The following is a 26274-nucleotide window of genomic DNA, read 5'->3' on the forward strand; positions in this document are numbered from 1 at the left end:
GAAGAAATTCCTCCACATCTCTGTCCTAAATGGCTTACCCCTTATCCTTAGACTGTGGCCCCTGGTTCTGGACTCCCCTGCCATCGGGAACATCCTTCCTGCATCTAGTCTGTCTAGTCCTGTTAGAATTTTATAAGTTTCAATGAGATCCCCTCTCATTCTTCTAAACTCGACTATAAGCCCAATCGATCCACTCTCTCCTCATACGTCATTCTTGCCATCCCAGGTATCAGTCCGGTGAATCTTCGCTGCACTCCCTCCATGGCAAGAACAACCTTCCTCAGATAAGGCGACCAAAACTGCGCACAATACTCAAGGTGTGGTCTCACCAAGGCCCTGTACAACTGCCGCAAGACATCCTTGCTCCTGTACTCTAATCCTCTCGCTATGAAGGCCAACATACCATTTGCCACCTTAACCGCCTGCTGCACCTGCATGCTTACCTTCAGCGACTGGTGCACAAGGACACCCAGGTCTCGTTGCACTTCCCCTTCTCCCAATCTATTGCCGTTCAGATAATCTGCCTTCCTGTTTTTGTCACCAAAGTGGATAACCTTGCATTTATCCACATTGGGCAGATGCATGGCAGATGCAGTATAATCACCCAACCTGTCCAAATCACACTGGAGTTTCTCTGCATCCTCCTCACAGCACACATGCCCACCCAGCTTTGTGTCGTCTGCAAATTTGGAGATATTACATCTAGTTCCCTCGTCTAGATCATTAATATATATTGTCAATAGCTGGGGTCCTAGCACCGATCCCTGCGGCACCCCACTAGTCACTGCCTGCCACTCGGAAAAAGACCCGTTTATTCCAACTCTGCTTCCTGTCTGCCAACCATTTCTCTATCCAAGTCAGTATCTTAGCCCCAATCCCATGTGCTTTAAATTTGCATGCTAATCTCTTATGCGGGACCTTATTGAAAGCCTTCTGAAAGTCCAAATACACCACATCCACTGGTTCTCCCTTATCTATTCTACCAGTTACATCCTCAAAAAAATTCCAGATTAGTCAAGCACGATTTACCTTTTGTAAATCCATGTTGACTTTGTCCGATCCTGTCACTGTTTTCCAAGTGCTCTGCTATTACATCTTTTATAATGGACTCGAGCATTTTCCCCACTACCTATGTCAGACTTACCAGCCGATAATTCCCCATTTTCTCTCTACCACCTTTTTTGAATAGTGGGGTCACATTAGCTACCCTCCAATCCATGGGAACTGTTCCAGAGTCTATAGAATTTTGGAAGATGACCAGTAATGCATCTATTTCTAGGGCCACTTCCTTAAGTACCCTAGGATGTAGATTTATTAGCCCCTGGGGATTTATCGGCCTTCAATCCCGTCAAATTCCCTAACACCATTTCCCTACAAATACTGATTATATTCAGTTCCTCCCTCTCATTAGACCCTATGTTCCCCGACATCTCTGGCCGGTTATTTGTGTCCTCCTTTGTGAAGACAGAACCAAAGTATGTATTTAATTGGTCAGCCATTTCTTTGTTCCCCATTATAAATCCCCCTGATTCTGACTGCAAGGGACCTACGCTTGACTTCACCAACCATTTTCTCTTCACATATTTATAGAAGCTTTTACAGTCATTTTTTATGTTCCCTGAAAGCTTACTCTCATTCTATTTTCCCCCCTCTTAATTCCTTTATTTAAATTCAGGACCCTAGTCTGAGTCAACCACTTCACTCCCCATCTTAATGAAGAATTCGATCATATTATGATCGCTCTGCCCCAAGGGGCTTTGCACAACAGGATTGCTAATTAATCCTTTCTCATTACATAATACCCAGTCTAAGATGGCCTGATCTCTAGTTGGTTGCTCGACATATTGGTCCAGGAAACCATCCTGTATACACTCCAGGAATTCCTCCTCCACAGTATTGTTACTAATTTGGTTAGCCCAATCTATATGTAGATTAAAGTCACCCATGATAACTGCTGTGCCCTTATTGCACTCGTCTCTAATTTGTCGTTTAATGCCATCCCCAACCTCCGCATTACTGTTTGGGGGTCTGTATACTACTCTCTCTAACGTTTTCTGCCCCTTGGTATTTCTCAGCTCGACCCATACAGATTCCACATCATCAGAGCTAATATCCTTCCTTACTATTGTTAATCTCTTTAACTAGCAATGCTACCCCACCTCCTTTTCGCCTGTCTTTCCTGAATATTAAATACCCCTTGATGTTGAATTCCCAGCCTTGGTTACCCTGGAGCCATGTCTCCGTAATCCCAATTACAGGAAAAGTTCTGATATCCGGGACCGACGTGATGCCGATCTATCAAACGTTCCGGAGTGGTGAGCGGATTATCTACCCAGGCTGTTTTTAACTAAGAAAAATTTAAAAATCAAGAAATGTGCAATATACAGTAATTGGGTACTCACCTACAGAATGTTGTTAAATGGATGGTGAAAGATGCTTGATGAAGTACAGTACTGCCAGTTGATGGTAATCCATAACTCTTTAATAACTTAACAGTAAAACAACTTATAAACGACTGTGCAGTGCACCAAAACTTAAACGACTGTACAGTATAGTATAAAGTACTGTACGGTGGTTGACTGTACACTTATTCCAAGCCAACTGGTTCATCAGGATCATGCACTTCAACAGATTCTTCAGGCACTTCCAGTGCTCCAACTCTTTTGGAAGCTTTCTTAAACATGTCCCGGATGTCTGCTTGCTTAGTGGACTCTTGCCTTCTTTGCAGAATATGGAGCTGCATAACTTCTTGGGCAGAATAGCAAGAACAGCTTTCAGCAAATTTGATGAACGAAGCAAGATCTGCTGCAGCTTTAGCCCAAGAAATCTTGTTCACTTCAGAAATCTCATCGTCTTCATTTTCCATCACACTTTCCTTTTCTTTCCTTGGATTCAAAACCTTCTCCATTATTTCATCATCACTTAGCAAATGCACAACAGCAACTTCTCTCTCGGCATCAACCCACTGCTCAATATCACTTTCACTGAGGTGATGTAGAGGGTTTGCTGGGCCTACATCTTTCACCATGTCAGCCATTTCCATTACTGCAGTCTTCCGCGGACGAACATTGAACCCATGAAATTCCTCCTCTGAAGAAGAACCTTCAGCAAACATTACAGAAGGCCACAATTTGCACCAGGCTTGTCTCAAAGTGTGACCTTTCACCAATTTCCAGGAACATGCAACATTAAAGATGGCATCTTTAAGATTGTATTCCTTCTGAAATGCCTGAATAGTACCTGTACTGTCATCTTGGCTTATCAGTCTACGTAGGAAGTCTTTCTTGTAATGACACTTGAGATTTTGGATAACGCCCTGGTCCATGGGTTGTATGAGAGAAGTTACATTTGGTGGCAAATAAATGGTGAAAATATTTCCAGAAACCAACTCGGATTCATGCGGATGGGCGCTACAATTATCCAGCAATAAAATGCATTTGCTATCTTCAGGTTTCCTTATTCTATGGAAATGTTCCCTCACAGATGGAGCAAAAGTATGATGGAACCAATTTGAAAAGATTTCCTTATCCATCCAAGCATTTGCTTGAGCTTTGTACTCCAACAGGTAAGTGCCTCACATTTTTTAAATGCACGGGGATTTTTATACTTCCCAATGACGAGAAGTTTAACCCGGTGTGATCCAGCAACGTTCGCACATGTTAGCACGGTTACACGATCTTTATTTTTCTTGTAACCTGAAGCATTAGCCTCACTAGCCCCAGCAAGTGTTGATTCTGGCAAACACCTCCAAAATAAGCCTGTTTCATCGGCATTGTATAGCTGTGCTGGCGACAAATCATGTTGCTGCACAATCCGATTGAAATAATCGCAGTATTCTTCTGCGGCGTTGTGATCAGCTGATTTCTTCTCCCCGCAAACATCGAGTCGTCGTATCCCATGCCGTGCCTTGAAGCACGATAGCCATCCATCAGAGAAAGCACACTTGTCAGTGAGTTCCATCTTTGCATAAAAATCCTTCGCTTTTGATATTAGCATGGGTTCGGAAATCGGAACACCCTCTGAACGCTTCAGAGCAAACCACTCATAAAGCACGGTATCCAGCTCTTCAAGCTTAGGCTTACGAAGCGTGCGCCATTTCTCTACACTCTTCGATGTCTCCGAGCTTGCATAAAACTTGAGCAGCTTATCCTTCTGCGCTTTGATGTCGTACATTGTTGACGAACCGATTTTGAATTCTTTCATAATGTGCATACGCTTCGCTCCCATTTCTAGTCGTTTGCATATATCAATTTTCTGCTTTAAAGTTAACACCACTCTCTTCCTTTTGATTGGATCAACGTTTGGGATTTCCATAATGCAGTCCAATGAGTTGCAACAGCGTTGGAGACACACAGTACTGTACTGGAACCCCAGAAAATGGCGGATCAGAGGAGGCTACCGGCAGTGTGGGAGGCACACAGTACTGTACTGGAACCCTGAAAAATGGCGGATCAGAGGAGGCTACCGGCAGCGTGGGAGGGTGAGACTCCTGACGCAGGGTTTCTGAGGTGTTCCGAGTTCTGCTGGCGCCAAGAGGCTGAGTAGTGGCAGTTTGTAGAACTACCCCCACTGACGAACTCGGCAACCGTTGGAAACTTGGACTCAGAACCGGCAACATTGCCGGTTACTCGGGCGCTGTTTTCGGGGGGGTGAATTCTGCTGGTAGAGCGAGGTTTCTGGACATACAACCTCCGGTTAAACCAAAGTTTCCTGTACATCATATCTGTTTACTGTACATCTATTTGCGCAGCTAATTCATCCACGTTATTACGAATGCTCCTCGCATTAAGACACCAAGCCTTCAGGCTTGTTTTTTTAACACTCTTAGACCTTTTAGAATTATTATTTACTGTGGCCATGTTTGATTTAAACCCTTGATTTCTCTGACTGCCACTTCTGCTTTTCTCCTTCCTGTCTTTTTTGCTTCTATCCTTGCTTCCCTTTCCTCTGTCTCCCTGCACAGGTTCCCAACCCCCCTGCCATTTTAGTTTAAACCCTCCCCAACAGCACTAGCAAACACTCCCCCTAGGACATCAGTCCCGGTCCTGCCCAGGTGCAAACCGTCCAGTTTGTACTGGTCCCACCTCCCCAGAACCGGTTCCAATGTCCCAGGAATTTGAATCCCTCCCCCTTGCAGCATTCCTCTAGCCACGTATTCATCTGAAATATCCTTCTAATTCTATTCTGGTTAGTTAACACCTTGTAATGTTTCCTTTTGGAAGGGGAAAGAGGGCTTAAAATCGGCTTTGTAACCATTGTAAGACTAGAATCATTTGACTTTTAACATTCAGTCTTGCTCTGATGTCTTGTACTTTTATATTTATCTAATTTTGTGCCACTGACTGCTATTCGTTGGTTTCTTGCAGGGCAACTTGAACAGAGCATATTCTCTACCTTCAACTTCATTAACAGGTACCGGAAGCAATCGCAGCCTAATCTAGAATTGGTTTTACTTGGGTGTGTTGGTATAAGTGGTCTTAGTAACCGAGTTATAAAAATTGTGACAGCAGCTCATTATAAACTCTTCCACCAGATTCATGTAAAAATTACATCTGAAAGACTCCACTGCTCTGGAAAATTATACTGGGGATCTGCTGGCTTGTCCTTGAGCGTAAAAATATTGCAGAACATGAGCCATTGACTTAAGTTTAAAAGTTGGACATGTTGATTATGCATCATACGGATACATCAAAGTTGTATGCCATGGAATGGGAGAGTGAGATTGAACCTTGTACATTCCCATGGGCGGATTGAATACTGCTGCATACTCAGCTGTGGATCAGTGGTACAGCCAGCCCCAAAATTTTCACCAATTAAAATGGGGGAGGGGGCTGGAGAGAAACCGACGGCACGATTTGAAGAGTGAACTTTTCGGGGGGGCTTTCGGAGGATGTGCCACAGATGGTGGTTCGGGGAGAGAGTTTCAAAACTAGGGTGCCGTGGCTAAAAGATTGATGGAATTGGGGGGACTACCAGTAATTCAGAGTTGTTGATGGGAGGGTATAGCTGGAAGATATGGTCGAGTTGAAGTGGAGTGAGACCACGGAGGGATTTGAAAACTAACCAGGCAGATGGGGACCTTGATGGAATTATCAGAAGGGAACCTGTGGAGCTTGGCAGCAGCAAATTGCACCTGTGCTTTACTCTCTCTTCTGTGTTAGATCTTTAGTATTCAAGTGTTCACTACTGTTACTAGGATTTCTGAAATGCTTCACAAAGTAGTGATATAATTTTGGACCCATTCCAAATAAATGGATGTTGAGTAAACCTATTTTGTGTTTAAATGTCAGCCATGGCTTTGTGACCGCACGCTCACCACTCCAAAGACTGGAGCACATACCCAGACTGACATTTCAGTGCAGTACTGAAAGAGTGCTGCACTCAGAGGTGCCAACATAATTAGCTCATTGCTGTTTGTGGGATCTCACTGTGTGTGTGCAAATTATTTGCTACATTTCCTTACATTACTAAAATTACAACATTTCCAAAAAAAAGTACTACTTTTATTGGCTTTGTAGCATTTTGTTACCTCTAGACTTGACTATTCCAACACACTCCTGGCTGGCCTCACGCATTCTACCCTCAGTAAACTTGAGGTGATCCAAAACTCTGCTGCCCGTGTCCTAACTTGCACCAAGTCCCGTTCACCCATCTCCCCTGTGCTTGCTGACCTACATTGGCTCCTGATTAAGCAATGCCTCGATTTCAGAATCCTCTTCCTTATTTTCAAATCCCTCCATGGCCTCGCCCATCCCTATCTCTCTAATCTGCAGCCCCACAATCCTCCCGAGATATCTGCGCTCCTCTGATTCTGGCCTCTTGAGCATCCCCGATTATAATTGCTCCACCATTGATGGCTGTGCCTTCAGCTGCCAAGGCCCTAAGCTCTGGAATTGCCTTCCTAAAGACCTCTGCCTCTCTACCCCCTTTCCTCATTTAAGACACTCCTTAAAACCTACCTCTCTGCCCTAATAGCTCCTTATTGCCTCGGAGTCAAATTTTGTTTTATAACGCTCCTGTAATGGGCCTTGGGACGTTTTGTTATGTTAAAGGCGCTATATAAATACAAGTTGTTCTGAGGTAGTGAGAGGCATGATCTGTAATGTGCTGCAAGAGTGCAGTGAAAGTAATGTCGAACAAGCAGCACCTGGCAGTTGATAGATTGCTTCTTTAAAGTTTACCTCTAGTTGGTTATTCATCTGGTGGTGTACGAAACCTCAGCGAGTTAGCTGGGCAAGGCATTAAACACAACAGCTGTCATGTGGAAGGACAATTTGTAGTTTAAAGATGCAGATATGTTTATAATGTATTACAAATATTTTTAGGACACTTATCCCGTATCAATAAAAAAATCTTCGAGTTTATTGAAACGGTAAAACAAGTGCGTGACTTACAAAGTATTGTGTACAGGATTTTTTTCCTCGCGGTTCTGATTCCTGCTGGGGTAGCTGCATATGGCAGCTTACCCACATTGCCATTCTTTATGTAGGCCAGGACTCCATGTATCTGCTAACTATTGGATCTTGGCGGGGCTTTACAGCCGAGCCCAATCTTGACTTTCCCTTGCATTCACAGGAGTATGCTTTCAAGCAGGGAGCAGCACATCGTGATCAGAAGGGGTAACCCTGGCTATACTTTTCATTTCCCTTCTCTTAACCCCAGAGAGACCAGGCCAATTATACTCCCATTGCTTTCCTGACACAGATCAGCTCGCCAAATACTGATCAACCTTGAAACCTCCCAGGTCTCTCTGACTCAGAATAATAAAGGTGCATTCAGAGCCGGCCGGGGGGGGGGGGGGGGGAAAGATACACAGGATTTCCAATAATGGGTCTTATTTATTAATGCTTGCAGCCTTTGTATCTTGAAAGTTATTTGTAAGTGACACTTCATAACTCATTAGGAATTTTTAACATGTTTTCTCCCCCCAAAATTTCAATAACCAAGCGAATAGTTTAGTAGTTTCTAGTCGAGCAGTGTGACTTTGCTTAAATCCGACGCTTCAGTGAGATGGCACAGATTTGCTTTTGAGCAAGTTTCATATTTCAGTCTATGATGCTGGCACTGCAAACTACCATAGCATCTGACGTGAAATTTGCTTTGAATTTTGTTAGCTTCGTGACTCTCAAATTGTCTTGTTGGAACACCCTAAACTGTTGAAATTTACCTCCTCGAAACACTCTTAGGTTATTTTCAATGTGGCACTTGTAGTTTTGGGGAAATTAAAAAGGTTTAATGATCTATGACTGGCTGGCCCTAATCAGTTCTTTAAAATTGAAGACAGTTTCTCATCTCCGCTCTAACCAGCAGCTACTACCCTTATCATTGATTTTGCTGGTAGTCGTCCTCTATCAACATTCTTAGTCCCATATCTCCTCTAACCTTAAATAGAGTTCACACATCTCCATTGATAAAACTACTGCTAAGCAGTTCTGTTTACTTGTTGCAACCATGTAGTTTCCACTTGACCACTCCATAAAGCCTGATTCTTTAGCCCAATCCTACTCATTGTTTGCCAGGACCTGAAAGCCGCGATACTCGAGGATAGCGTCATCTGGTCGCCACTTCCTGATTTCCTCATTTCTCTTACTCTGTTCAAACTTGATGGTGTTCTGCACTTTGGGCCTTTGCCCTTCACTTTGTTTTTTTAATAAGCCTGAATTTCTTGACGTACATTGCTTTGTTTCCTGACAAAGATCCATAATTCACAAATCTTGCAGGAGCAAGTGAATATGCTCCTTCTCATCACTTAATTTCAGTAGAATATTAGTGCTGTTTGGTATATGCCTGTGGGGCAGGAACACAGCTGTATTTTGCTCACAGTACCCAGAAGCAAGATGCTAATCCGAGGCCTTGTGTGTTTCTGCCCCTGCCTCGGCTCGCCTGCTGCTGAAACTCTCATCCATGTCTTTGTTACCTCGAGACATGACTATCCCAACGCTCTCCTGGCTAACCTCCCATCTTTCACCCTCCATAAACTTGTGCTCATCCAAAATTCTGCAGCCTGTATCGTAACTCGCACCAAGTCACATTCACCCATCACCTCTGTGCTCACTGACCTACATTGGCTCTCGGTCCAGCAGTGCTTCGATTTTAACATTCTCATCTTTAGTTTTCAAATCCCTCCATGGCCTCGTGCCATTCTACCTCTGCAACCTCCTTCAGACCTATAACCCTCCGAGATTTCTGCGCTTCACCAATTCTGGCCTCTTGTGCATCCCTGATTTTAATCACTCCACCATTGGCGGTCATGCCTTCAGCTGCCTAGGCCCTGAGTGCTGGAATTCCCTCCCTAAGCCTCTCCGCGCCTCTTTCCTCCTTATAAGATGCTCCTTAAAACCTAACTCTTCAACTAAGCTTTTGGTCACCTATCCTGATTGTGGGTCGGTGTCATTTTGTTTGGTAATCGCTTCTGTGAAGCACCTTGGGTCGTTTTACTACATTAAAGGTGATATGTAAACACAAGTTGTTACTGTTTGTATTGAAAATAATTGGGTAGTGGTAGAGCTCGGTTTTAAAATGCTATAATTCCAATTAAGGCATGCTGCTCTTTTTTTAAAGTGACGAGTATCCAGATAATACTGAACCTTTAGGCACTAATAATGCAAAATTGAGATTTGCAAGAGCCTCTGAGGCAAGGGGTTCTTTACAGGAAGATTTATGCAGTGCAGTCTCAAGTTTCTGGCTCAAGGAGACAAGAACTTGACCAACTACAAATACAAGCTCTACTGTTGCGCTGAAGAGACTCTTGTTGGCTGGAGAATTTCTGAAGCTTGACGTCAAATTTTAAGATTTGGTAATTTTCCAAAACTCCCTGGACTCAGCAAAGGTCCCGGCAGATTGGAAAACTGCTAATGTAACACCCTTATTTAAAAAGGGTAGTAGGCAGAAGGCTGGAAACTATAGACCGGTTAGCCTAACATCTGTGGTTGGGAAAATGTTAGAGTCCATTATTAAGGAGACAGTAACGGGACATTTGGATAAACATAATTTAATAGGACAAACTCAGCATGGTTTCATGAAGGGGAAGTCATGTTTGACAAATTTGCTGGAGTTTTTTGAGGAAGTAACGTACAGGGTGGATAAAGGGGAACCAGTGGACGTAGTGTATTTAGACTTCCAAAAGGCATTTGACAAGGTGCCACACAAAAGATTATTGCTCAAGATAAAAAATCACGGGATTGGGGGTAATATTCCGGCGTGGGTGAAGGATTGGCTCTCTAAAAGAAAGCAGAGAGTTGGGATAAATGGTTCGTTCTCAGATTGGCAGCCAGTAACTAGTGGTGTTCCGCAGGGGTCAGTGCTGGGTCCCCAACTCTTTACAATCTATATTAACGATTTGGAGGAGGGGACCGAGTGTAACATATCAAAGTTTGCAGATGATACAAAGATGGGACGGAAAGTAGTGAGTGAGGAGGACATAAAAAACCTGCAAAGGGACATAGACAGGCTAAGTAAGTGGGCAGAGATTTGGCAGATGGAATACAATACTGGAAAGTGTGAGGTTATGCACTTTGGCAGGAAAAATCATAGAGCAAGTTATTATCTTAATGGCAAGAAACTGGAAAGTACTGTAGTACAAAGGGATCTGGGGGTCCTGGTGCACGAAACTCAAAAAGTTAGTATGCAGGTGCAGCAGGTGATCAAGAAGGCCAATGGAATGTTGGCTTTTATTGCTAGGGGGATAGAATATAAAAACAGGGAGGTATTGCTGCAGTTATACAAGGTATTGGTGAGACCGCACCAGGAATACTGCATACAGTTTTGGTGTCCATACTTAAGAAAAGACATACTTGCTCTCGAGTCAGTACAAAGAAGGTTCACTCGGTTAATCCCAGGGATGAGGGGGTGGACATATGAGGAGAGGTTGAGTAGATTGGGACTCTACTCATTGGAGTTCAGAAGAATGAGAGGCGATCTTATTGAAACATATAAGATTGTGAAGGGGCTTGATCGGGTGGATGCGGTGAGGATGTTCCCAATGAAGGGTGAAACTAGAACTAGGGGGCATAATCTTAAAATAAGGGGCTGCTCTTTCAAAACTGAGATGAGGAGAAACTTCTTCACTCAGAGGGTGGTAGGTTTGTGGAATTTGCTGCCCCAGAAAGCTGTGGAAGCTACATCATTAAATAAATTAAAACAGAAATAGATAGTTTCCTAGAAGTAAAGGGAATTAAGGGTTACGGGGAGCGGGCAGGAAATTGGACATGAGTCTAGGTTCGGAATGGTCATGGCCCTGTGGGTAGTGGAGTGGGCCCAGGGGCCGTGTAGCCTTGTTCTGCTCCTACTGTGTTCTAATTCTGTGTTAGATTTCAGGAGATGGTTTTATTCCTGTTCCTGGCTGGGGTGGAGATCGCCTTTACAGAAGGTAAGTGCTGTAGAAAATATAGGGACAGAGTGATCTCCTGGAAGAATTTCGATCGCCTAGATGGGTCGGAGAGGAATTTCCCAGATTTTTCCCCCCCAAATTGGCCATTGGGTCTTTTATCTGGTTTTTCGCCTCTCCTGGGAGATCGCATGGGTTCGGGTGGATGCAGAGTGATAGTAGACTTGAGGTTAGGATCAGATCAGCCATGATCTTATTGAATGGTGGAGCGGGCTCGAGGGGCCGATTGGCCTACTCCTCCTATTTCTTATGTTCTTATGACCATTTTTCTGCAGAAAGGATTTGGAAAAGGGTTAGAGTTTTTAAAGAAGAAAGTATTCTGAAGTCTTTTTTATTTAAAAAAAACACACACAGGTGTATGGTGTCTAACATACTAATGGACTAGACCAGTTTTCCCAAAGAGCAAAAACAATAAGTAATTTGTGAGCCGGTCTTAGTGATCGCTAAACGCCTCACACCCATTATGTTGGGAAGTCCCTGGTCCCAGTCTATCAGCAGGGCTCAAAAGGTTGTGAACACGCGAATAAAATGGGGACAGAGGCACTCGCTGTCTTTTTTTAAGCAGGAAGCTGCTTTCGCCCAGACTCGGTTAGGATGCAGGAGGATAGATTGTTTTGTTTAAGTCAGACAACATAACGCATTGATTCGGGGGAGGTTAACATATTCATTATTTTGTATTATTATGCAAAACACGCTGTGTTGATTTAAGTTAGGCCGATTATAACTGTTGCTCGGTATATTCACCTATCTGAGAAATAAAACTGCTTAATGTTTTCTTGCTTTGTCTTGCTAAAGTACACGTGAAAATCTCCCAGTTTATGTATGTCAAGGTGAACACATTGATGCATCCCCTGGGTTAATGCTTTGCTTTAGGGCCGGAGAATTTCAGCTGAGGAAAGATTGGATAGGCTGGGATTGTTTTCGTTGGATCAGAGGAGGCCGAGGGGAGACTCCGTTGAGGTGTATAAAATTATGAGGGGCCCTAGATAGAGTGGATAGGAAGGACTTATTCCCCCTAGCAAAGAGGTCAATAACCAGGGGGCTTAGATTTCAAGTAATTGGTAAAAGGATTAGAGGGGAGTTGAGGAGAACTTCTTTCATCCAGAGGGTGGTGGGGGGTCTGGAACTCACTGCCTGAAAGGGTGGTAGAGGCAGAAACCCTCACCACATTTAAAAAGTACTTGGATATGCACCTGAAGTGCTGAAAGCTATGGGCCAAGAGCTGGGAAGTGGAATTTGGCTGGATAACACTTTTTCGGCTGGCGCAGACACGATGAGCTGAATGGTCTCCTTCTGTGACGTAAATTTGTATGATTCTAATGTTATTGTATAAATAGATATAGTGAGAGTCAACTCTGGCACATAAAACGTGGTTTCTGCTAACCTTCTCGGGTTCTGCAGCATCTGTGTGTCTATGGCAGACCCGAATTTGCAACAGAGGATTTATCTCGTACGATAAAGATGAATGTGATTTGAGCAAATGGATCCGTGACTTGAAAATTATTAAAATAACTGTGGATTGTTCTACAACCTCAATCAATGAACAGCTCCAGAGAGAGGCTCTGGTGAAATGGAGATACATTGGTGCATAAGAATGAGATTGCAGAGGATGTGTGAGGAAATCTTTGGAAATGATACCTTTCTGGTTTACATTTCATTCCTTAACTTAAAACTTTACTTTAATACTTGACAAAGAAACATAGGAGTAGGCCATTCAGCCCCTCAAGCATATTCTGCCATTCAGTTAGATCGTGGCCGATCTGGACCTCAACTTCATTTACCCACTTTTGTACCATATTCCTTGATATCCTTGCCAACAGAAATTCATTGATCTCGTTCTTGAAAATTTCAATTGATCCAGCGTCCACCGCCTTTTGGGGGAAGCGAGTTCCAGATTTCCACTTCGAAAATCGAGTTCAACAATTTCAGACCATTACCTCTGCCCCTATTTTTTCAGGCGACAGCGGTTGATGATTCTGCCATCCCCATTTAACCACTCCTGACTTCCAGCCTATCACAGACTTTCCCTTTTGTTCTTTCCTCCCCTCCCCCACCTTTCCCTGCACCTGGTTAAAATCTGTTACATCTCTCAACTTTTTCCAGTTCTGACGAAGGGTCCCAGACCTGAAACATTGACTCTGTTTCTCTCCACGGATGCTGCCTGGCCTGCTGAGTGTTTCCAGCATTTTCTGTTTTTGTTCCAGATTGTGTGTGGAAAAGGTGCTTCCTGATTTCACTCGTCATTGGTCTCGGATTTCTCTAAAGAAAATATCCACCCGCCTGCCACTAATGTACGCTACCCGAGTTCTATGGAAATAATCAAGTGAATTTGGGCTTCAGTGCCTTTTGTGTCTTAGTGAACCATAACTAAAGAAAAACATTAGCGTGTGCTTGGGAAGAACATAAATGACTCTCTTACATGGCTTGCTTGTTCAAGTTAAAAAGTGGTGTATGTAAAGTACACCAGAAGCTTGGCATGGAACTGCTTCAAAGTGAGTCCTTTTTTGGTCACTTTCCACATGTGTGCTGACGACACCCAGCTCTACCTCACGACCACTTCTCTTGACCCCTCCACGGTCTCTAAATTGTCAGACTGCTTGTCCAACATCCAGTTCTGGATGAGCAGACATTTTCTCCAATTGAATATTGGGAAGACTGAAGCCATTGTTTTCGGTCCCTGCCACAAACTCCGTTCCCTAGCCACTGACTCCATTCCTCTCCTCTAACACCTGTCTGAGGCGGAACCACACGGTTTGCAACCTTGGTGTCATATTTGACCCTGAAATGAGCTTCCGACCACATCAGCAGCATAACTAATTTCTCCTTATGTGGCTTGGTGTCAAATTATTTTGTGAATGTTAAAGGCATGGTATAAATTGTTGTTGTTCAGACTGGCCACTGGAGCTGTGTATTCAAGGAAAAGATGCTGCAGTAAGCGGTGTGCCGAAGTGGAGCCTTGCCAAGTAGAAAATCCGAAGTGCTAGCTCTAAACGTACCTACGTAGGCTTTCAAAGAATATATCCCACTATATTTTTGGAGAAAGTTATTTGGAATAGAAATTAAGGAAAATAATTGACATCTGATTTTAGGCTTTCTGTGAAGAAGATTTATCATAGCGTTTTAGAAATATTTTCTGACCTATACACGCCTATTTACACAGGATGGGAAAAGTTAGTTAACAGTGTCCCTAATTGGTAGCGAGTTGTTCCATTAGAGTTAGTCAGGCTTACTGCAATGATTGCAGACTGTAAGAAGTTAATTCTTGAAGACTTCTACAGAATCACAGCTTGTGATTTTGTGATTGTGCAGCTGAGTAGAGATTTAAGCTGTGATATAGCAACAGCTGTAGAACTTTGGGCAGAGATAATGAAGGAACAACAATAACTTGTATTTATATAGCATCTTTAACGTAGTAAAACGCACTTCACAGGAGTATTTATAAGACAAAAAATAATTGACACTGAGCCACATAAGGAGAAATTAGGGCAAGTGACCAAAAGCTTGGTCAAAGTGGTAGGTTTTAATGAGCGTCTTAAAGGAGGAAAGAGAGGTAGTGAGACAGATAGGTTTAGGGAGGGAATTCCTGAGCTTAGGGCCCAGGCAACAGAAGGCACAGCCATCAGTGGTTTAGCGATTTATAATCAGGGATGCTCAAGAGGGCAGAATTTGAGGAGCGCAGATATCTCGGAGGGTTGTGGGGCTGGAGGAGGTTACAGAGATAGGGAGGGGCGAGGCCATGGAGGGATTTGAAAACAAGGATGAGAATTTTGAAATCGAGGCGTTGCTTAACTGGGAGCCAATGTAGGTCAGCGAGCACAGGGGTGATGGGCGAACGGGTCTTGGTGCGCGTTAGGACACAGGCAGCCGAGTTTGGGATGACAAGTTTACGTAGGGTGGAATGTGGGAGGTCAGCCAGGAGTGTGTTGGAATAGTCAAGTCTAGAGGTAACAAAGGCATGGATGAGGGGTTCTGCAGCGGAACGGCCGTATCTAATTTAGTATAAAAATTCTCAGTTTTCCTAAATTTTTCTGCAGAGTATATTCAAGGCTGAGATATAGATTTTTGGACTCTAGGGGAATCGAGGGGCATTGAGATCGGGCGGGAAAGTGGAGTTGAGCTTGAAGATCGGCCATGATCTTACTGAATGGCGGAGCGGGCTCGAGGGGCCATGTGGCCTATTCCAGCTCCTAATTCTTGCGTTCACCATAATACAAAAGGTAAATGGGTACATGTTGCAAGTCGTATCTTTATCCTTCATCCTTCCCTGCCCGTCAACTGCACTCTTCAAAATAGTATCTTTCCAGATTCCGGAGGAAGAAATACTTGAGCAGGATTCTTAACTCCTTCTTAACTGTTCCATTTGTCGAGAAGGCTGGATATGATGCATTCTACGTAGATTTACAGAATGTTGGGATTGTGACTTCCATGCCAGCACTGGTATCTTGTGCAGCACACACAGGGTTAAGTACTTAACTCAGCAAAGAGTAGTGATTAGTAATAGTAAACTAAAAATAGTAACATCATTTCTCATTGAGATCTTGAAGTTCGAGGTTATTACATTTGGATTGATCAATGTACCTTTCCAGCTTTGAGATGTTGTCCAACAATGGATAAACTAAATCTGAGCAGGCTTGGGGATGATTTAACCATTTGTCGTGCAAGTGTGTAGATTGCATCTGATGTGTACAGGCGATTAAACAGTGCGTCTTAGATGTGAGGCGAGGGCTTTGGCTGGAGTCCCGCTCACTGCAAGTCATATGGTAGAAAGGGATAGGCTGTGAAACCGGATAAGTTAAGATATGAAAGCTTCGTGAAAGAAATTGCACGGGGAAAGCAAAAGTGAAACGATAATGCAGAACGACTTAATTTATTGGGGACTGTAAAAGGAGGATAAATAGTAACCAGAGAGAGTTAGTTAAAGTATCCCAGCTTAGATGCTTGAAGCCATTTGATTCCTATCAATAGTGGTTAATGCTTCATTTCGTCGTTTAATTAAAAAAAAAACTGACAAAAGCCTGGGTTAAAAACAGAACTGGGTGTTCCAAGGCTAGGTGGAGACCTCTCTCCATTATATTACTACATTAGTAGATCTTGATTTTTCACTCGTCTATAGCTCTCCGTGTTACCAGAAATTGGAAGTCTGTGCAAGTGCAAACTGAAGTGGTAAGAATTGAGCTGTAATGGCTTTTTTTGCCAATGTACTCTCTTCAGGTTTTTTACGTATGAAGAAGGTGGAAGCGTAATCTTTCAGTGTAATAAGCTATGTCAAGGGAATATAGAAAAAGAAATTGCCGTTCAGTTTGCCTTGCAATAACATGTTGCCCCTGTGGGCTTGGAGAAACTGTCCACTGTGCAATGCTTTATCTTTCAGCTCTCGCCCGCCCCCCCCCCCCCCCCCCCTCCCCCGGCTCCAAATGTCGTTTATCGTCCTGTACTGGCCTACATCGAGCATCCTGTTCGCCAGCTGAGACAGGTTCACAGGGGTCTGTACTTTGAAAAGGGAAGCTAGCTCAAAGCAATACAGGATAAGCATCTGCCTGTCTGTGTAACATGTTCTGAAGCAGACTGCTAAACTTTAGCAGACAGATGTTTGCATTTCCTTTTGATTCTTGCCAAGTTCAGACTTGTCCTGTTAACGTAAATGTGTTTGGGTGAGGGTGGGAAAATGGAGTCCTGAACTGTAAACTGGAGAAAAAGGGGAAATGAGGTTCGAAAAAAACGGGCCGTCAGCAGTTTGCCATCAATCCGGTCAATTCCTTGATGTTCTATGTTAAAGGCGCAAGTTGTTTCTGTTGGATGTGCCGACGAGCTCCCCTTGGTGCCTGTGGAACGTAACGTCTGGTCTCGGAAACTTTTATTCAGACGACAGTTGGGTTGTAACAAACTTCAAACGCGTATTGGGAGTGATTGCCGAAACCCTCTGCTTTTAGTTTTTTAAAACTGTGGGGACTGTTTTTATCTGTAGTCATTGGCCAATTAAAAGAATTGCTGTATTGCTACCAAGTTCTGGAGTGGCTCATCACAGGCCTAGATTGTATGATTTTTTTTTTTTCCCGATAATCCATTTATAACAATGGGAGCAGAATGAGTGCTTTTGGTATCTGCTTTCATGATTAAACTGATTTTAATAAATTGGACTCTTTGGAAACTAATCTGGTGGATTTTTGAATGCTTGAAGCGCCGTACTTTGTCGTTTGGTAAAGCTTCGTGATGGGTATCGCTGGCTGATGTGTGAAGTGCTGCTAGCCCCGGATCCGTTTCCTTTTTCTCCATTCTCGGTTTGTCCCATTCACCCGATACCCCTGTGCTCACTGACCTACATTGGCTCCTGGTCCTGCAACGCCTCGAATTTTTTTTTATTTTTTAAAGTTCTCATCCTTGTTATCCGCTCCCTCCATGGCCTCACCCCCTCCCTATCTCTCTAACCTCCTGCAACCCTCTGAGATCGCTGCGCGCCTCCAATTCTGGCCTCTTGCGCATCCCTGGTTTTCATTGCTCCACCATTGGTGGCCGTGCCTTCAGCTGCCAAGGCCCTAAGCTCTGGAATGAACTCCTTAAATCTCTCCGCCCATCTACCCCTCTTCCTTTTAAGGCGCTCTTTAAAACTTACCACTGACCAATCTTTTGGTCACCTGTTCTAATATCTCCTTATGTGGCTCGTGTCAAATTTTGTTTGGTAACGCTCCTGTGAAGGGCCCTGGGACGTTAAAGGCACTATTATTCAAAACGTTTCCCGTTTACTTTTTTTTTAAAGCTTGAATACTCTGATTTATTGACTTGTTTTCTCTCATGTTCTTCAGTCCTGTTGTACTTTTAATTATTGCTCCCACCATCTATTGTTTGACTTCACATTACTACTTGTTTAATTTTCTATTGCATTCCCCCCGACACCAACAAATCCTATTATCTGTGCTTCCCCTGGAGTCTTTACATGTCCCTGCTAATGGAGGTTAAGTTTATGCAAACTCACTGAAATCTTGAAGGGGTAGCAGTGTAGATATAATGGGACATCATTGAGGTGTTGGAGAGGGATGGTTTCCACTCCACACAAACTTTGCTTTATGTCAAACAGTGTCTTCTAAATCTTGTGTTTTGGGAGTCTCGTTTACTCTATTTTTGAACTTTGTTTCTACTTGCATGATTGCTCAAGTGTCTTATTTTTGCTTCTCTTTGTCTTCTAGGGAGTGCTAGTCTTTCTAAACAGAAGGAATCCGTTCGGCAGCGTTCGGTAACAAAAACGCTGCCTTCCGGTTCTCTTACCGTAGAGAACATGTGCGGCAAAGAGGCAGTCCAGCGGCACCATTCCTACCCTCCGTGTTGCGCTCGGCAAAAATCAATAAGTGCCATAAAAAGCAGCTTTCCACCGGTCTTGTCTGTCTCCTGTTCAAAGGAGAAAAGGAAACATGATTCAATAGGCGAGGACATTAGGAAAAAGAAGCGAGCTGCCCTGTCACATCATTTAGATGCAACTTTTCATAAAAGTTGTGAAAGCAGGATCACTGATAAATATAGCAGTGGTGTGACTGAAACCAATTGCAATGGGGTACTTAAAGATCACAATAATGGTGTATTGGAAAATGAGGACGCAGCGCTGGAGGCCGATGAATTTCCAGATTCTAGTAATTGCTTGCCGTTTGAGTTAGATGAGGAAATATCCAGGCACACTCCTCCAAATTCATACACGAGGCTGCCTACAGAGGAGAAGGCCAAGACTGCCCTAGACAGTGCCATTTCTTCAAAAGAAAATCGATCAGGTCTCTTGGGTAGACATTCTCTGGTACCTTTCGACTGCAAAAGAACACAAAGACTTGAATCCTGTTCGTTAACTGTTTTGCCTTCGGACGAGGACAGTCGGTCTTCATTGCCCTCTCAAGAGAAGAGGCAGTTGGAACGGTCCAGCACGGTCCGGTTATCGGACAGTTGTAAAGGCCCTGAGAGGAAGCTGAGAGACAGTTACAGTGGTGTGGACAGTGACGATGACGTCTGCTGTAATCTAGATAGTGACGAAGAAGACGAAACCTTGATGGCTTTGGATGATCTCCTAACTTTACGCGACAAACCGGTATCTGGCACACCAGAAAAATCCAGCATCTCCTTCCAGCTGTCTGCCCCTAACACACCGACAACATGGATGACTGTAAGTTTGTAAATAGTTCATGACTTAATAAAACTCACTACACACTTGGTTGGAGCATAAAGCCAGGCTTTAATCAACTTGTTTCAGAACATGGAGGTCTAGTTGTATTTCACTAGTTCCTTGTCTTACAAAATGTCCCTGGGCAAGATGGGCCCACGCCCGAGTATTTATACTCTTTGGACAGCGCCACCAGCTGGCCGTCCAGCGTTATTTCATGAGTAGTTCTTTGTGATGAGATTTGTAACAGTTCATCCTTGGGTTTGTGTAATCCTTCATCCAAGAGGATCGCTTGACTAGGATACTGTCTAACGTTCCTAATGTTCCTGCACGCTACTTTTTGTATTGGTTCTCATCAGTGAGATTTTAAAGATGGGTTAGACTGACAATTGAAAAACCAAGCCAGGCCAATCTTAAAGCTGCTGTACTGGTAGGAGGACAGAGGGGTAGAATGGAGGGGAACGAGGAAATATGTAGCCCAGAATCCGTTGGGCCCAACTGTGCCAGCTTAAAAATAATTCTTTTTCCACATAAATGAAAATTTACTGCTGTGAGGGCATCTTTGAGGCACTTAAAGGTCCAGCAGTGATGAGCACAGGTTGCATCTGCAACGTTACTGAACTCGGGGGTAATTGGGCTCCAGTTGAGTGTGGACAAAAATGCATAGTGCTAGTATTCTCTATCCAACAACATAACATAAGGAATAGGAGCAGGAGTAGGCCATTTGGCCCCTCAAGCCTGATCCGCCATTCAATGAGATTCAGTAAGATCATGGCTGATCTACCTCAACTCCCCTTTCTTGCACTATCCCCATATCCCTTGATTCCCTTAATATCCAAAAATCTATCGATCTCTGTCTTAAATATACTCAACGACTGAGCCTCCACAGCCCTCTGGGGTAGAGAATTCCAAAGATTCACCACCCTCTGAGTGAAGAAGTTTCTCCTCATCTCAGTTTTGAAAGGGCAGCTCCTTATTCTAAGATTATGCCCCCTAGTTCTAGTCTCACCCATCAGTGGAAACATCCTCACCGCATCCACCCGATCAAGCCCCCTCACAATCTTATATGTTTCGATAAGATCGCCTCTCATTCTTCTGAATTCCAATGAGTAGAGGCTCAACCTTTCCTCATAAGTCAACCCCCTCATCTCTGGAATCAACCGAGTGAACCTTCTCTGAACTGCCTCGAGAGCAAGTATATCTTTTCTTAAATATGGAAACCAAAACTGTACGCAGTATTCCAAGTGTGGCCTCACCAGTACCCTGTATAACTGAAGCAAGACTTCCCTGCTTTTATACTCCATCCCCCTTGCAATAAAAGCCAAGATTCCATTGGCCTTCCTGATCACCTGCTGTACCTGCATACTAACCTTCTGTGTTTCATGTACCAGGACCCCCAGATCCCTTTGTACTGTAGCACTTTGCAGTTTCTCTCCATTTAGATAATAACTTGCTCTTTGGTTTTTTCTGCCATAGTGCATAACCTCACACTTTCCAACATTATATTCCATCTGCCAAATTTCTGCCCACTCACTTAGCCTGTCTATGTCCTTTTGCAGGTTTTTTGTCTTCCTCACTCACTGCTTTCCCTCCCATCTTTGCATCGTCGGCAAACTTGGATATGTTGCACTTGGTCCCTTCCTCCAAATTGTTAATATAGATTGTAAAGAGTTGGGGTCCCAGCACTGACCCCTGCAGAACACCACTAGTTACTGATTGCCAGCCCGAGAACGAACCATTTATCCCAACTCTGTTTGTTTTCTGTTAGATAGCCAATCGTCCGCCCATGCCAGTATATTACCCCCAATCCCGTGATTTTTTTTATCTTGTGCAGTAATCTTTTGTGTGGAACCTTGTCAAATGCCTTTTGGAAGTCCAAATACATCCACTGGTTCTCCTTTATCCACCATGTTTATTACGTCCTCAAAGAATTCGAACAAATTTGTCAAACATGACTTCCCCTTCATAAAACCATGCTGACTCTGTCCGATTAAATTATGCTTATCCAAATGTCCTGTTACTGCTTCCTTAATAATGGACTCCAACATTTTACCAACCACAGATGTTAGGCTAACTGGTCTATAGTTTCCAGCCTTTTGTCTACCTCCCTTTTTAAATAAGGGCGTTACATTAGCAGTTTTCCAATCTGCTGAGACCTTTCCTGAATCCAGGGAGTTTTGGAAAATTACCACCAATGCATCCGCAATCCCTACCGCTACACTTCTCAAGACCCTAGGATGTAAGCCATCAGGTCCAGGGGATTTATCCGCCTTAAGTCCCATTATCTTACCGAGTACCATCTCCTTAGTGATTTTAATTGTGTTTAGCTCCTCCCCCCCCCCCCCCCCCCCCCCATAGCCCCCTGTTTGTCCAGTGTTGGGATATTTTTAGTGTCCGCTACTGTAAAGACTGATACAAAATATTTGTTCAGCGTTTTTGCTATCATGTTCCCCACCACTAATTTCCTGGTCCTCTAAGGGACCAACATTCACTTTAGCCACCCGTTTTCTTTTTATATAACTGTAGAAACTCTTGCTATCTGTTTTTATATTTTTTGCTAGTTTACTTTCATAATCTATCTTCCTTTTCTTAATTAATCTTTTAGTTATTCTTTGCTGGCTTTTAAATGCTTCCCAATCTTCTATCCTCCCACTAGATTTGGCTACTTTATATGCCTTTGTTTTCAGAGTTTATCCAAGTGAGAAACTGAGCTAGGCTTGATCCTATACTTAGTTACCTGATCCCAGCCGCTGCGGCAGGAGTGACGCAAGTCTCAGCTGGAGGCAGACATAAACAGGGCTCCTGCTGCTGACTGCTGCTCAACCCCTGCTAGAATGCCGAGTGTGGATGCTGACTGATTTTATTTAATCGGTATGGTGTTTCAAATGTAGAAACCCATTATCGTGTTTTGATTTTCCATACCAAGCTGCTGAGAAATACGCAGGGGTAGAAATTCTGATTCCCCTCTTTTCCCAATTGGGACATATCCCATTGCTGAAGTTTAGAGGGCTTAGGTGCTGGTTAATGCCTAAGTCTGTGCAAAGGCACTGCTGAAGTTGAAACAGCTAAAACCCTGCAGCTAACCACAGGAACCGGTAAAATTCACAGTGTGTTAACTGCGACCACCAAGATCCTGGGGGATACTGGGCTTGTGAGATTTGGACACAAGTTGGAAGAGTCACGGCTCCCAGTAACCGGTTATATGATCTGGGATGCACTGTCTGAAGGGCGGTGGAAGCAGATTCAATAGTAACTTTCAAAAGGGAATTGGATAAATACTTGATAAATTTGCTGGCTATGGGGAAAGAGTGGGGGAGCGGGACTAATTGGATAGCTTTTGAAGAGCCAACATAGGCACGATGGACCGAATGGCGGCCTCCTGTGCTGTAAGAGTCCATCGCTTGAGGTTCCATTAGTGAGCTAGACTGGTTATTATAGATGTCTGGTGACAACATTGGGCTTGATGGTGATTCCTCTTGAGATGGAGTAGCCCACTGACTGTCGAGTGTTGCACATGAATAATGGTCACTTGGGGTAAGATACTTGGAGGGTGGTAGGCCTCTGCGGATCCATATCTAAGCAAGGAAGCGAGAGTTGGCAAGAAAAAGTAATTATAGGAACTGCAATATTTAGTCGTTAGCAACTCTTCATGGCTTTTAATGTCTGCTTGAGCACATTGAAATTGAACAGCAAGAAATTCCACGGCGGTGTCCTCAGTCTGATTCTGCCGTCGGTATTGCGTAACGCTGCTAGCACAGGCAGTGGGGTGTGAGATTGATTCAAGAGTAAAAGAAACCACTCCTCTCTGCTCCTGGACACGCAGCTTGCTTTGTTTTACCAGTGTGAAAGTCAACTTTAAACTGGAGCTTACCGTCCTTTCTCCTAAAAAGTCCTTTTATGATGTCTTTTGAATTCCAGTTCAAAAATAGCAGACAGACAACTTATTCAAACAGCTTTGATCGCCTACTTAAAGAAAAGCAGCAGTCAGAGAGGTGAGTTATTTTTTTTGTCCTTTTACCCTGGCTGGCTACGCTTGCATTCTTAAAGCTTTGTTTTATTTACCATTTCACAGCCGAAGTTTAAAAACCTTCTCAAAACCCATCTTTTTGACCTCCTCTCCCCTGTAGCTCAGTGTTAATGCTCTCATTTGTGAAGTGTCTTGGGATTTTTATTTTACAATAAAGATGCGACATTAACGCAAGTTCGTTGAAGTTATGAACGGAGACCTTTTGCTCACCTGCTTTTGACCATAATCCTAATTGTTGTATCTGTACTGTTGCTGATGTCTCAGCCGCCCATGTGTATTATGCTGTAAAACTCCTGGTGTGGTGGGGGGGGGGTGGTGGCAGAAGTATGCTGGAGAACTCCCCCTGCTGGACATAAGTCCCACAGTAGTAATGAATCGGACACACGGCCCCAGCAGCACTCCTTACTCACGCCATCATTGTGGCAGAGCATTATAAGAACTAGGAGCAGGAGTAAGCCATACGGCCCCTCGGGCCTGCTCCGCCATTCAATAGGATCATGGCTGAGCCGAATCGTGTCAGGCAGAACATTATGATGTCGTGTCAGGAAGAGCCTACACAAATACGATAGCAAAATACTGCGGATGCTGGAAATACTCAGGCCAGGGCAGCATCCGTGGAGAGAGAAACAGAGTTAACGTTTCAGGTCAGAGCCTACACAAATGTGTCTTCTGAGCTTCCCGTAGCTAGCACACCGGTAAAACACAGGACCAGGGAAGGCTGACACTAAGTGATCAAGGCAGTTTTTGAATGCAGTTTGTATAAATAGAATTTTGTCAGTGATGTGTCGGCTACTTTTTGAATATTTCCTACACACTCGCATTGTTTTGCTGGGGGAATTGTCGCGAGCATTATGTTGAAAATACAAGGAAACTTTCATTGCTCAAAGGGTGGAGTTAATCTTTCTGTAGACGAAAAGTGACATTTGATTTTGCCAAGACTTGGAACATTGCACCACACAAAGTTAACTTGGACTGCTTTTGTAAGAATCTGCCTTTCAGTAGAATAATGATCACTTTGCGCTTCATTAGCCTGGGGGAAACACTAAAGGACCTGAAGAAAAAATTGCAAAATGAGCTTAATGAGGTGCATGACATCAGTTGTCTGTCGGAGGAAGATGACGAACAGAGCCTGGATGAAGACATGGATCAGATTGCGGAGGAGCACAGGTTAGTGACTCCCAACAATTGATGCATTAATAAATGTATGGGGCGAGCAACTTTTGGGCGTATCGTCCAGTGTTATTGTAAAAAGTCGAGTACTGCAGACAAAGACTATATTTCTTGAAGTGCGCCAGGAATTCCTGCCCGTGATCACCAATGTTCCTGTGAGGCCGCGCGGCGGTCTGGAGGTGCCGCTCGCCAGCTTTACAGTGGAAAAGCCGCGCATACGCAGAAATTTGAATGGGCCGTGCAGCCTGTTAAAGGGGCCGCGCACCCCAAAAAAATGCGAGGGAACGCTGATTATCACCGTTCTTAATGGGATTTGAAATGTAACCACACTAGCTGAACTTCCTTTCTAGACTGATAGCAAAATACTGCAGATGCTGGAAATCCAAAATAACAGAAAATGCTGGAAAAATTCAGCAGGTCAGGCAACATCCGTGGAGAGAAATTTGAGTTGACGTTTCGGATTGAAACCCTTTTTCAAAACTGGAAAGGAAATAAAATAGATCGAAGGCAGGGCTGCGATCGAACAAAAGAAGTAAAAGAGACATTAAAAGGTATTCAAAACCAGACGAGATGGTAATAGGCCAGTGGAGACAAAAGACAGCTGAGATTGGGTGTGAAGTGTACTGGCAGGATAAGAGACAGCTGCCAGGTGGGAGAGAGGGGGAAAAAAAGGCAAGAGGGGGGGGAAAGGAGGACCCAAAACTTCCGATTAGGCACTTTGCAGCCTTCCGGACTCAATATCGAGTTCAACAATTTCAGATCATAACCTCGGCCCCTATTACTTTTTTACTTATAATTTTTTCCACCCCTTTGTTTTGGGTCCTCCTTTTCCCCCCCCCCCCCCCCCCCCTTTTTTTTTCTCTCTCCCACCTGGCAGCTGTCTCTTATCCTGCCAGTACACTTCACACCTAATCTCAGCTGTCTTTTGTCTCCACTGGCCTATTACCATCTCGTCTGGTTTTGAATACCTTTTAATGTCTCTCTTACTTCTTTTGTTCGATCGCAGCCCTGCCTTCGATCTATTTTATTTCCTTTCCAGTTTTGAAAAAGGGTTTCGACCCGAAACGTCAACTCAAATTTCTCTCCACGGATGTTGCCTGACCACCTGAGTTTTTCCAGCATTTTCTGTTGTTATTTCCTTTCTAGACTGCCAGCTATACAAAGATTCTATCTTTGCCTGACGTCCACACACCCGCACTTTCCAGAAGGAGTCACTGGACAGAGATCAGCCTGGGTTTGCATTCCCAATTATTACTGAAGTTTTTATTTAAAAAAAAAAAAAAAAAAAAAAAAAAAATTTTGGGGGTTAACCACTGCTCCAGCTGACTGCCTGCCTCAGCAAAGAGCAGAACTTAAACCTGCAACAGACCTGGTCTGTCCAGCAGCCTAATACAGGCGTAATAACGAAGCTTGTACCACAAAGCGCAATGGACTGTTCCGACACTGAAATAAGCTAAGCTCACTGTTAAATTTTAAAATGACTGCATTTTACTGGTAAAATGAATGGTATTTGTGTCACCTTTTTGTTTTTTGATCAAAGTTTTTCTTGATTATTTT

At 43.7% G+C, this 26274-nt stretch overlaps 1 protein-coding gene across 1 annotated transcript in view; it reads left to right on the plus strand.

The window, feature by feature from the left end:
- Positions 1-26274, plus strand: part of slf2 (SMC5/6 complex localization factor 2) — a 100713-nt gene that overhangs the window by 45693 nt on the left and 28746 nt on the right. Inside the window, 4 exon segments of the mRNA XM_085994306.1 lie at positions 5367-5412; positions 18568-19523; positions 23439-23512; positions 24577-24714. Coding sequence (XP_085850432.1) covers positions 5367-5412; positions 18568-19523; positions 23439-23512; positions 24577-24714 — 1214 coding nt within the window.

The sequence above is a fragment of the Somniosus microcephalus genome, chromosome 8 (assembly GCF_052327205.1).
Source record: "Somniosus microcephalus isolate GS21.2 chromosome 8, FLI_Smic_1.0, whole genome shotgun sequence".
In the NCBI taxonomy this organism is placed as follows: domain Eukaryota; kingdom Metazoa; phylum Chordata; class Chondrichthyes; order Squaliformes; family Somniosidae; genus Somniosus; species Somniosus microcephalus.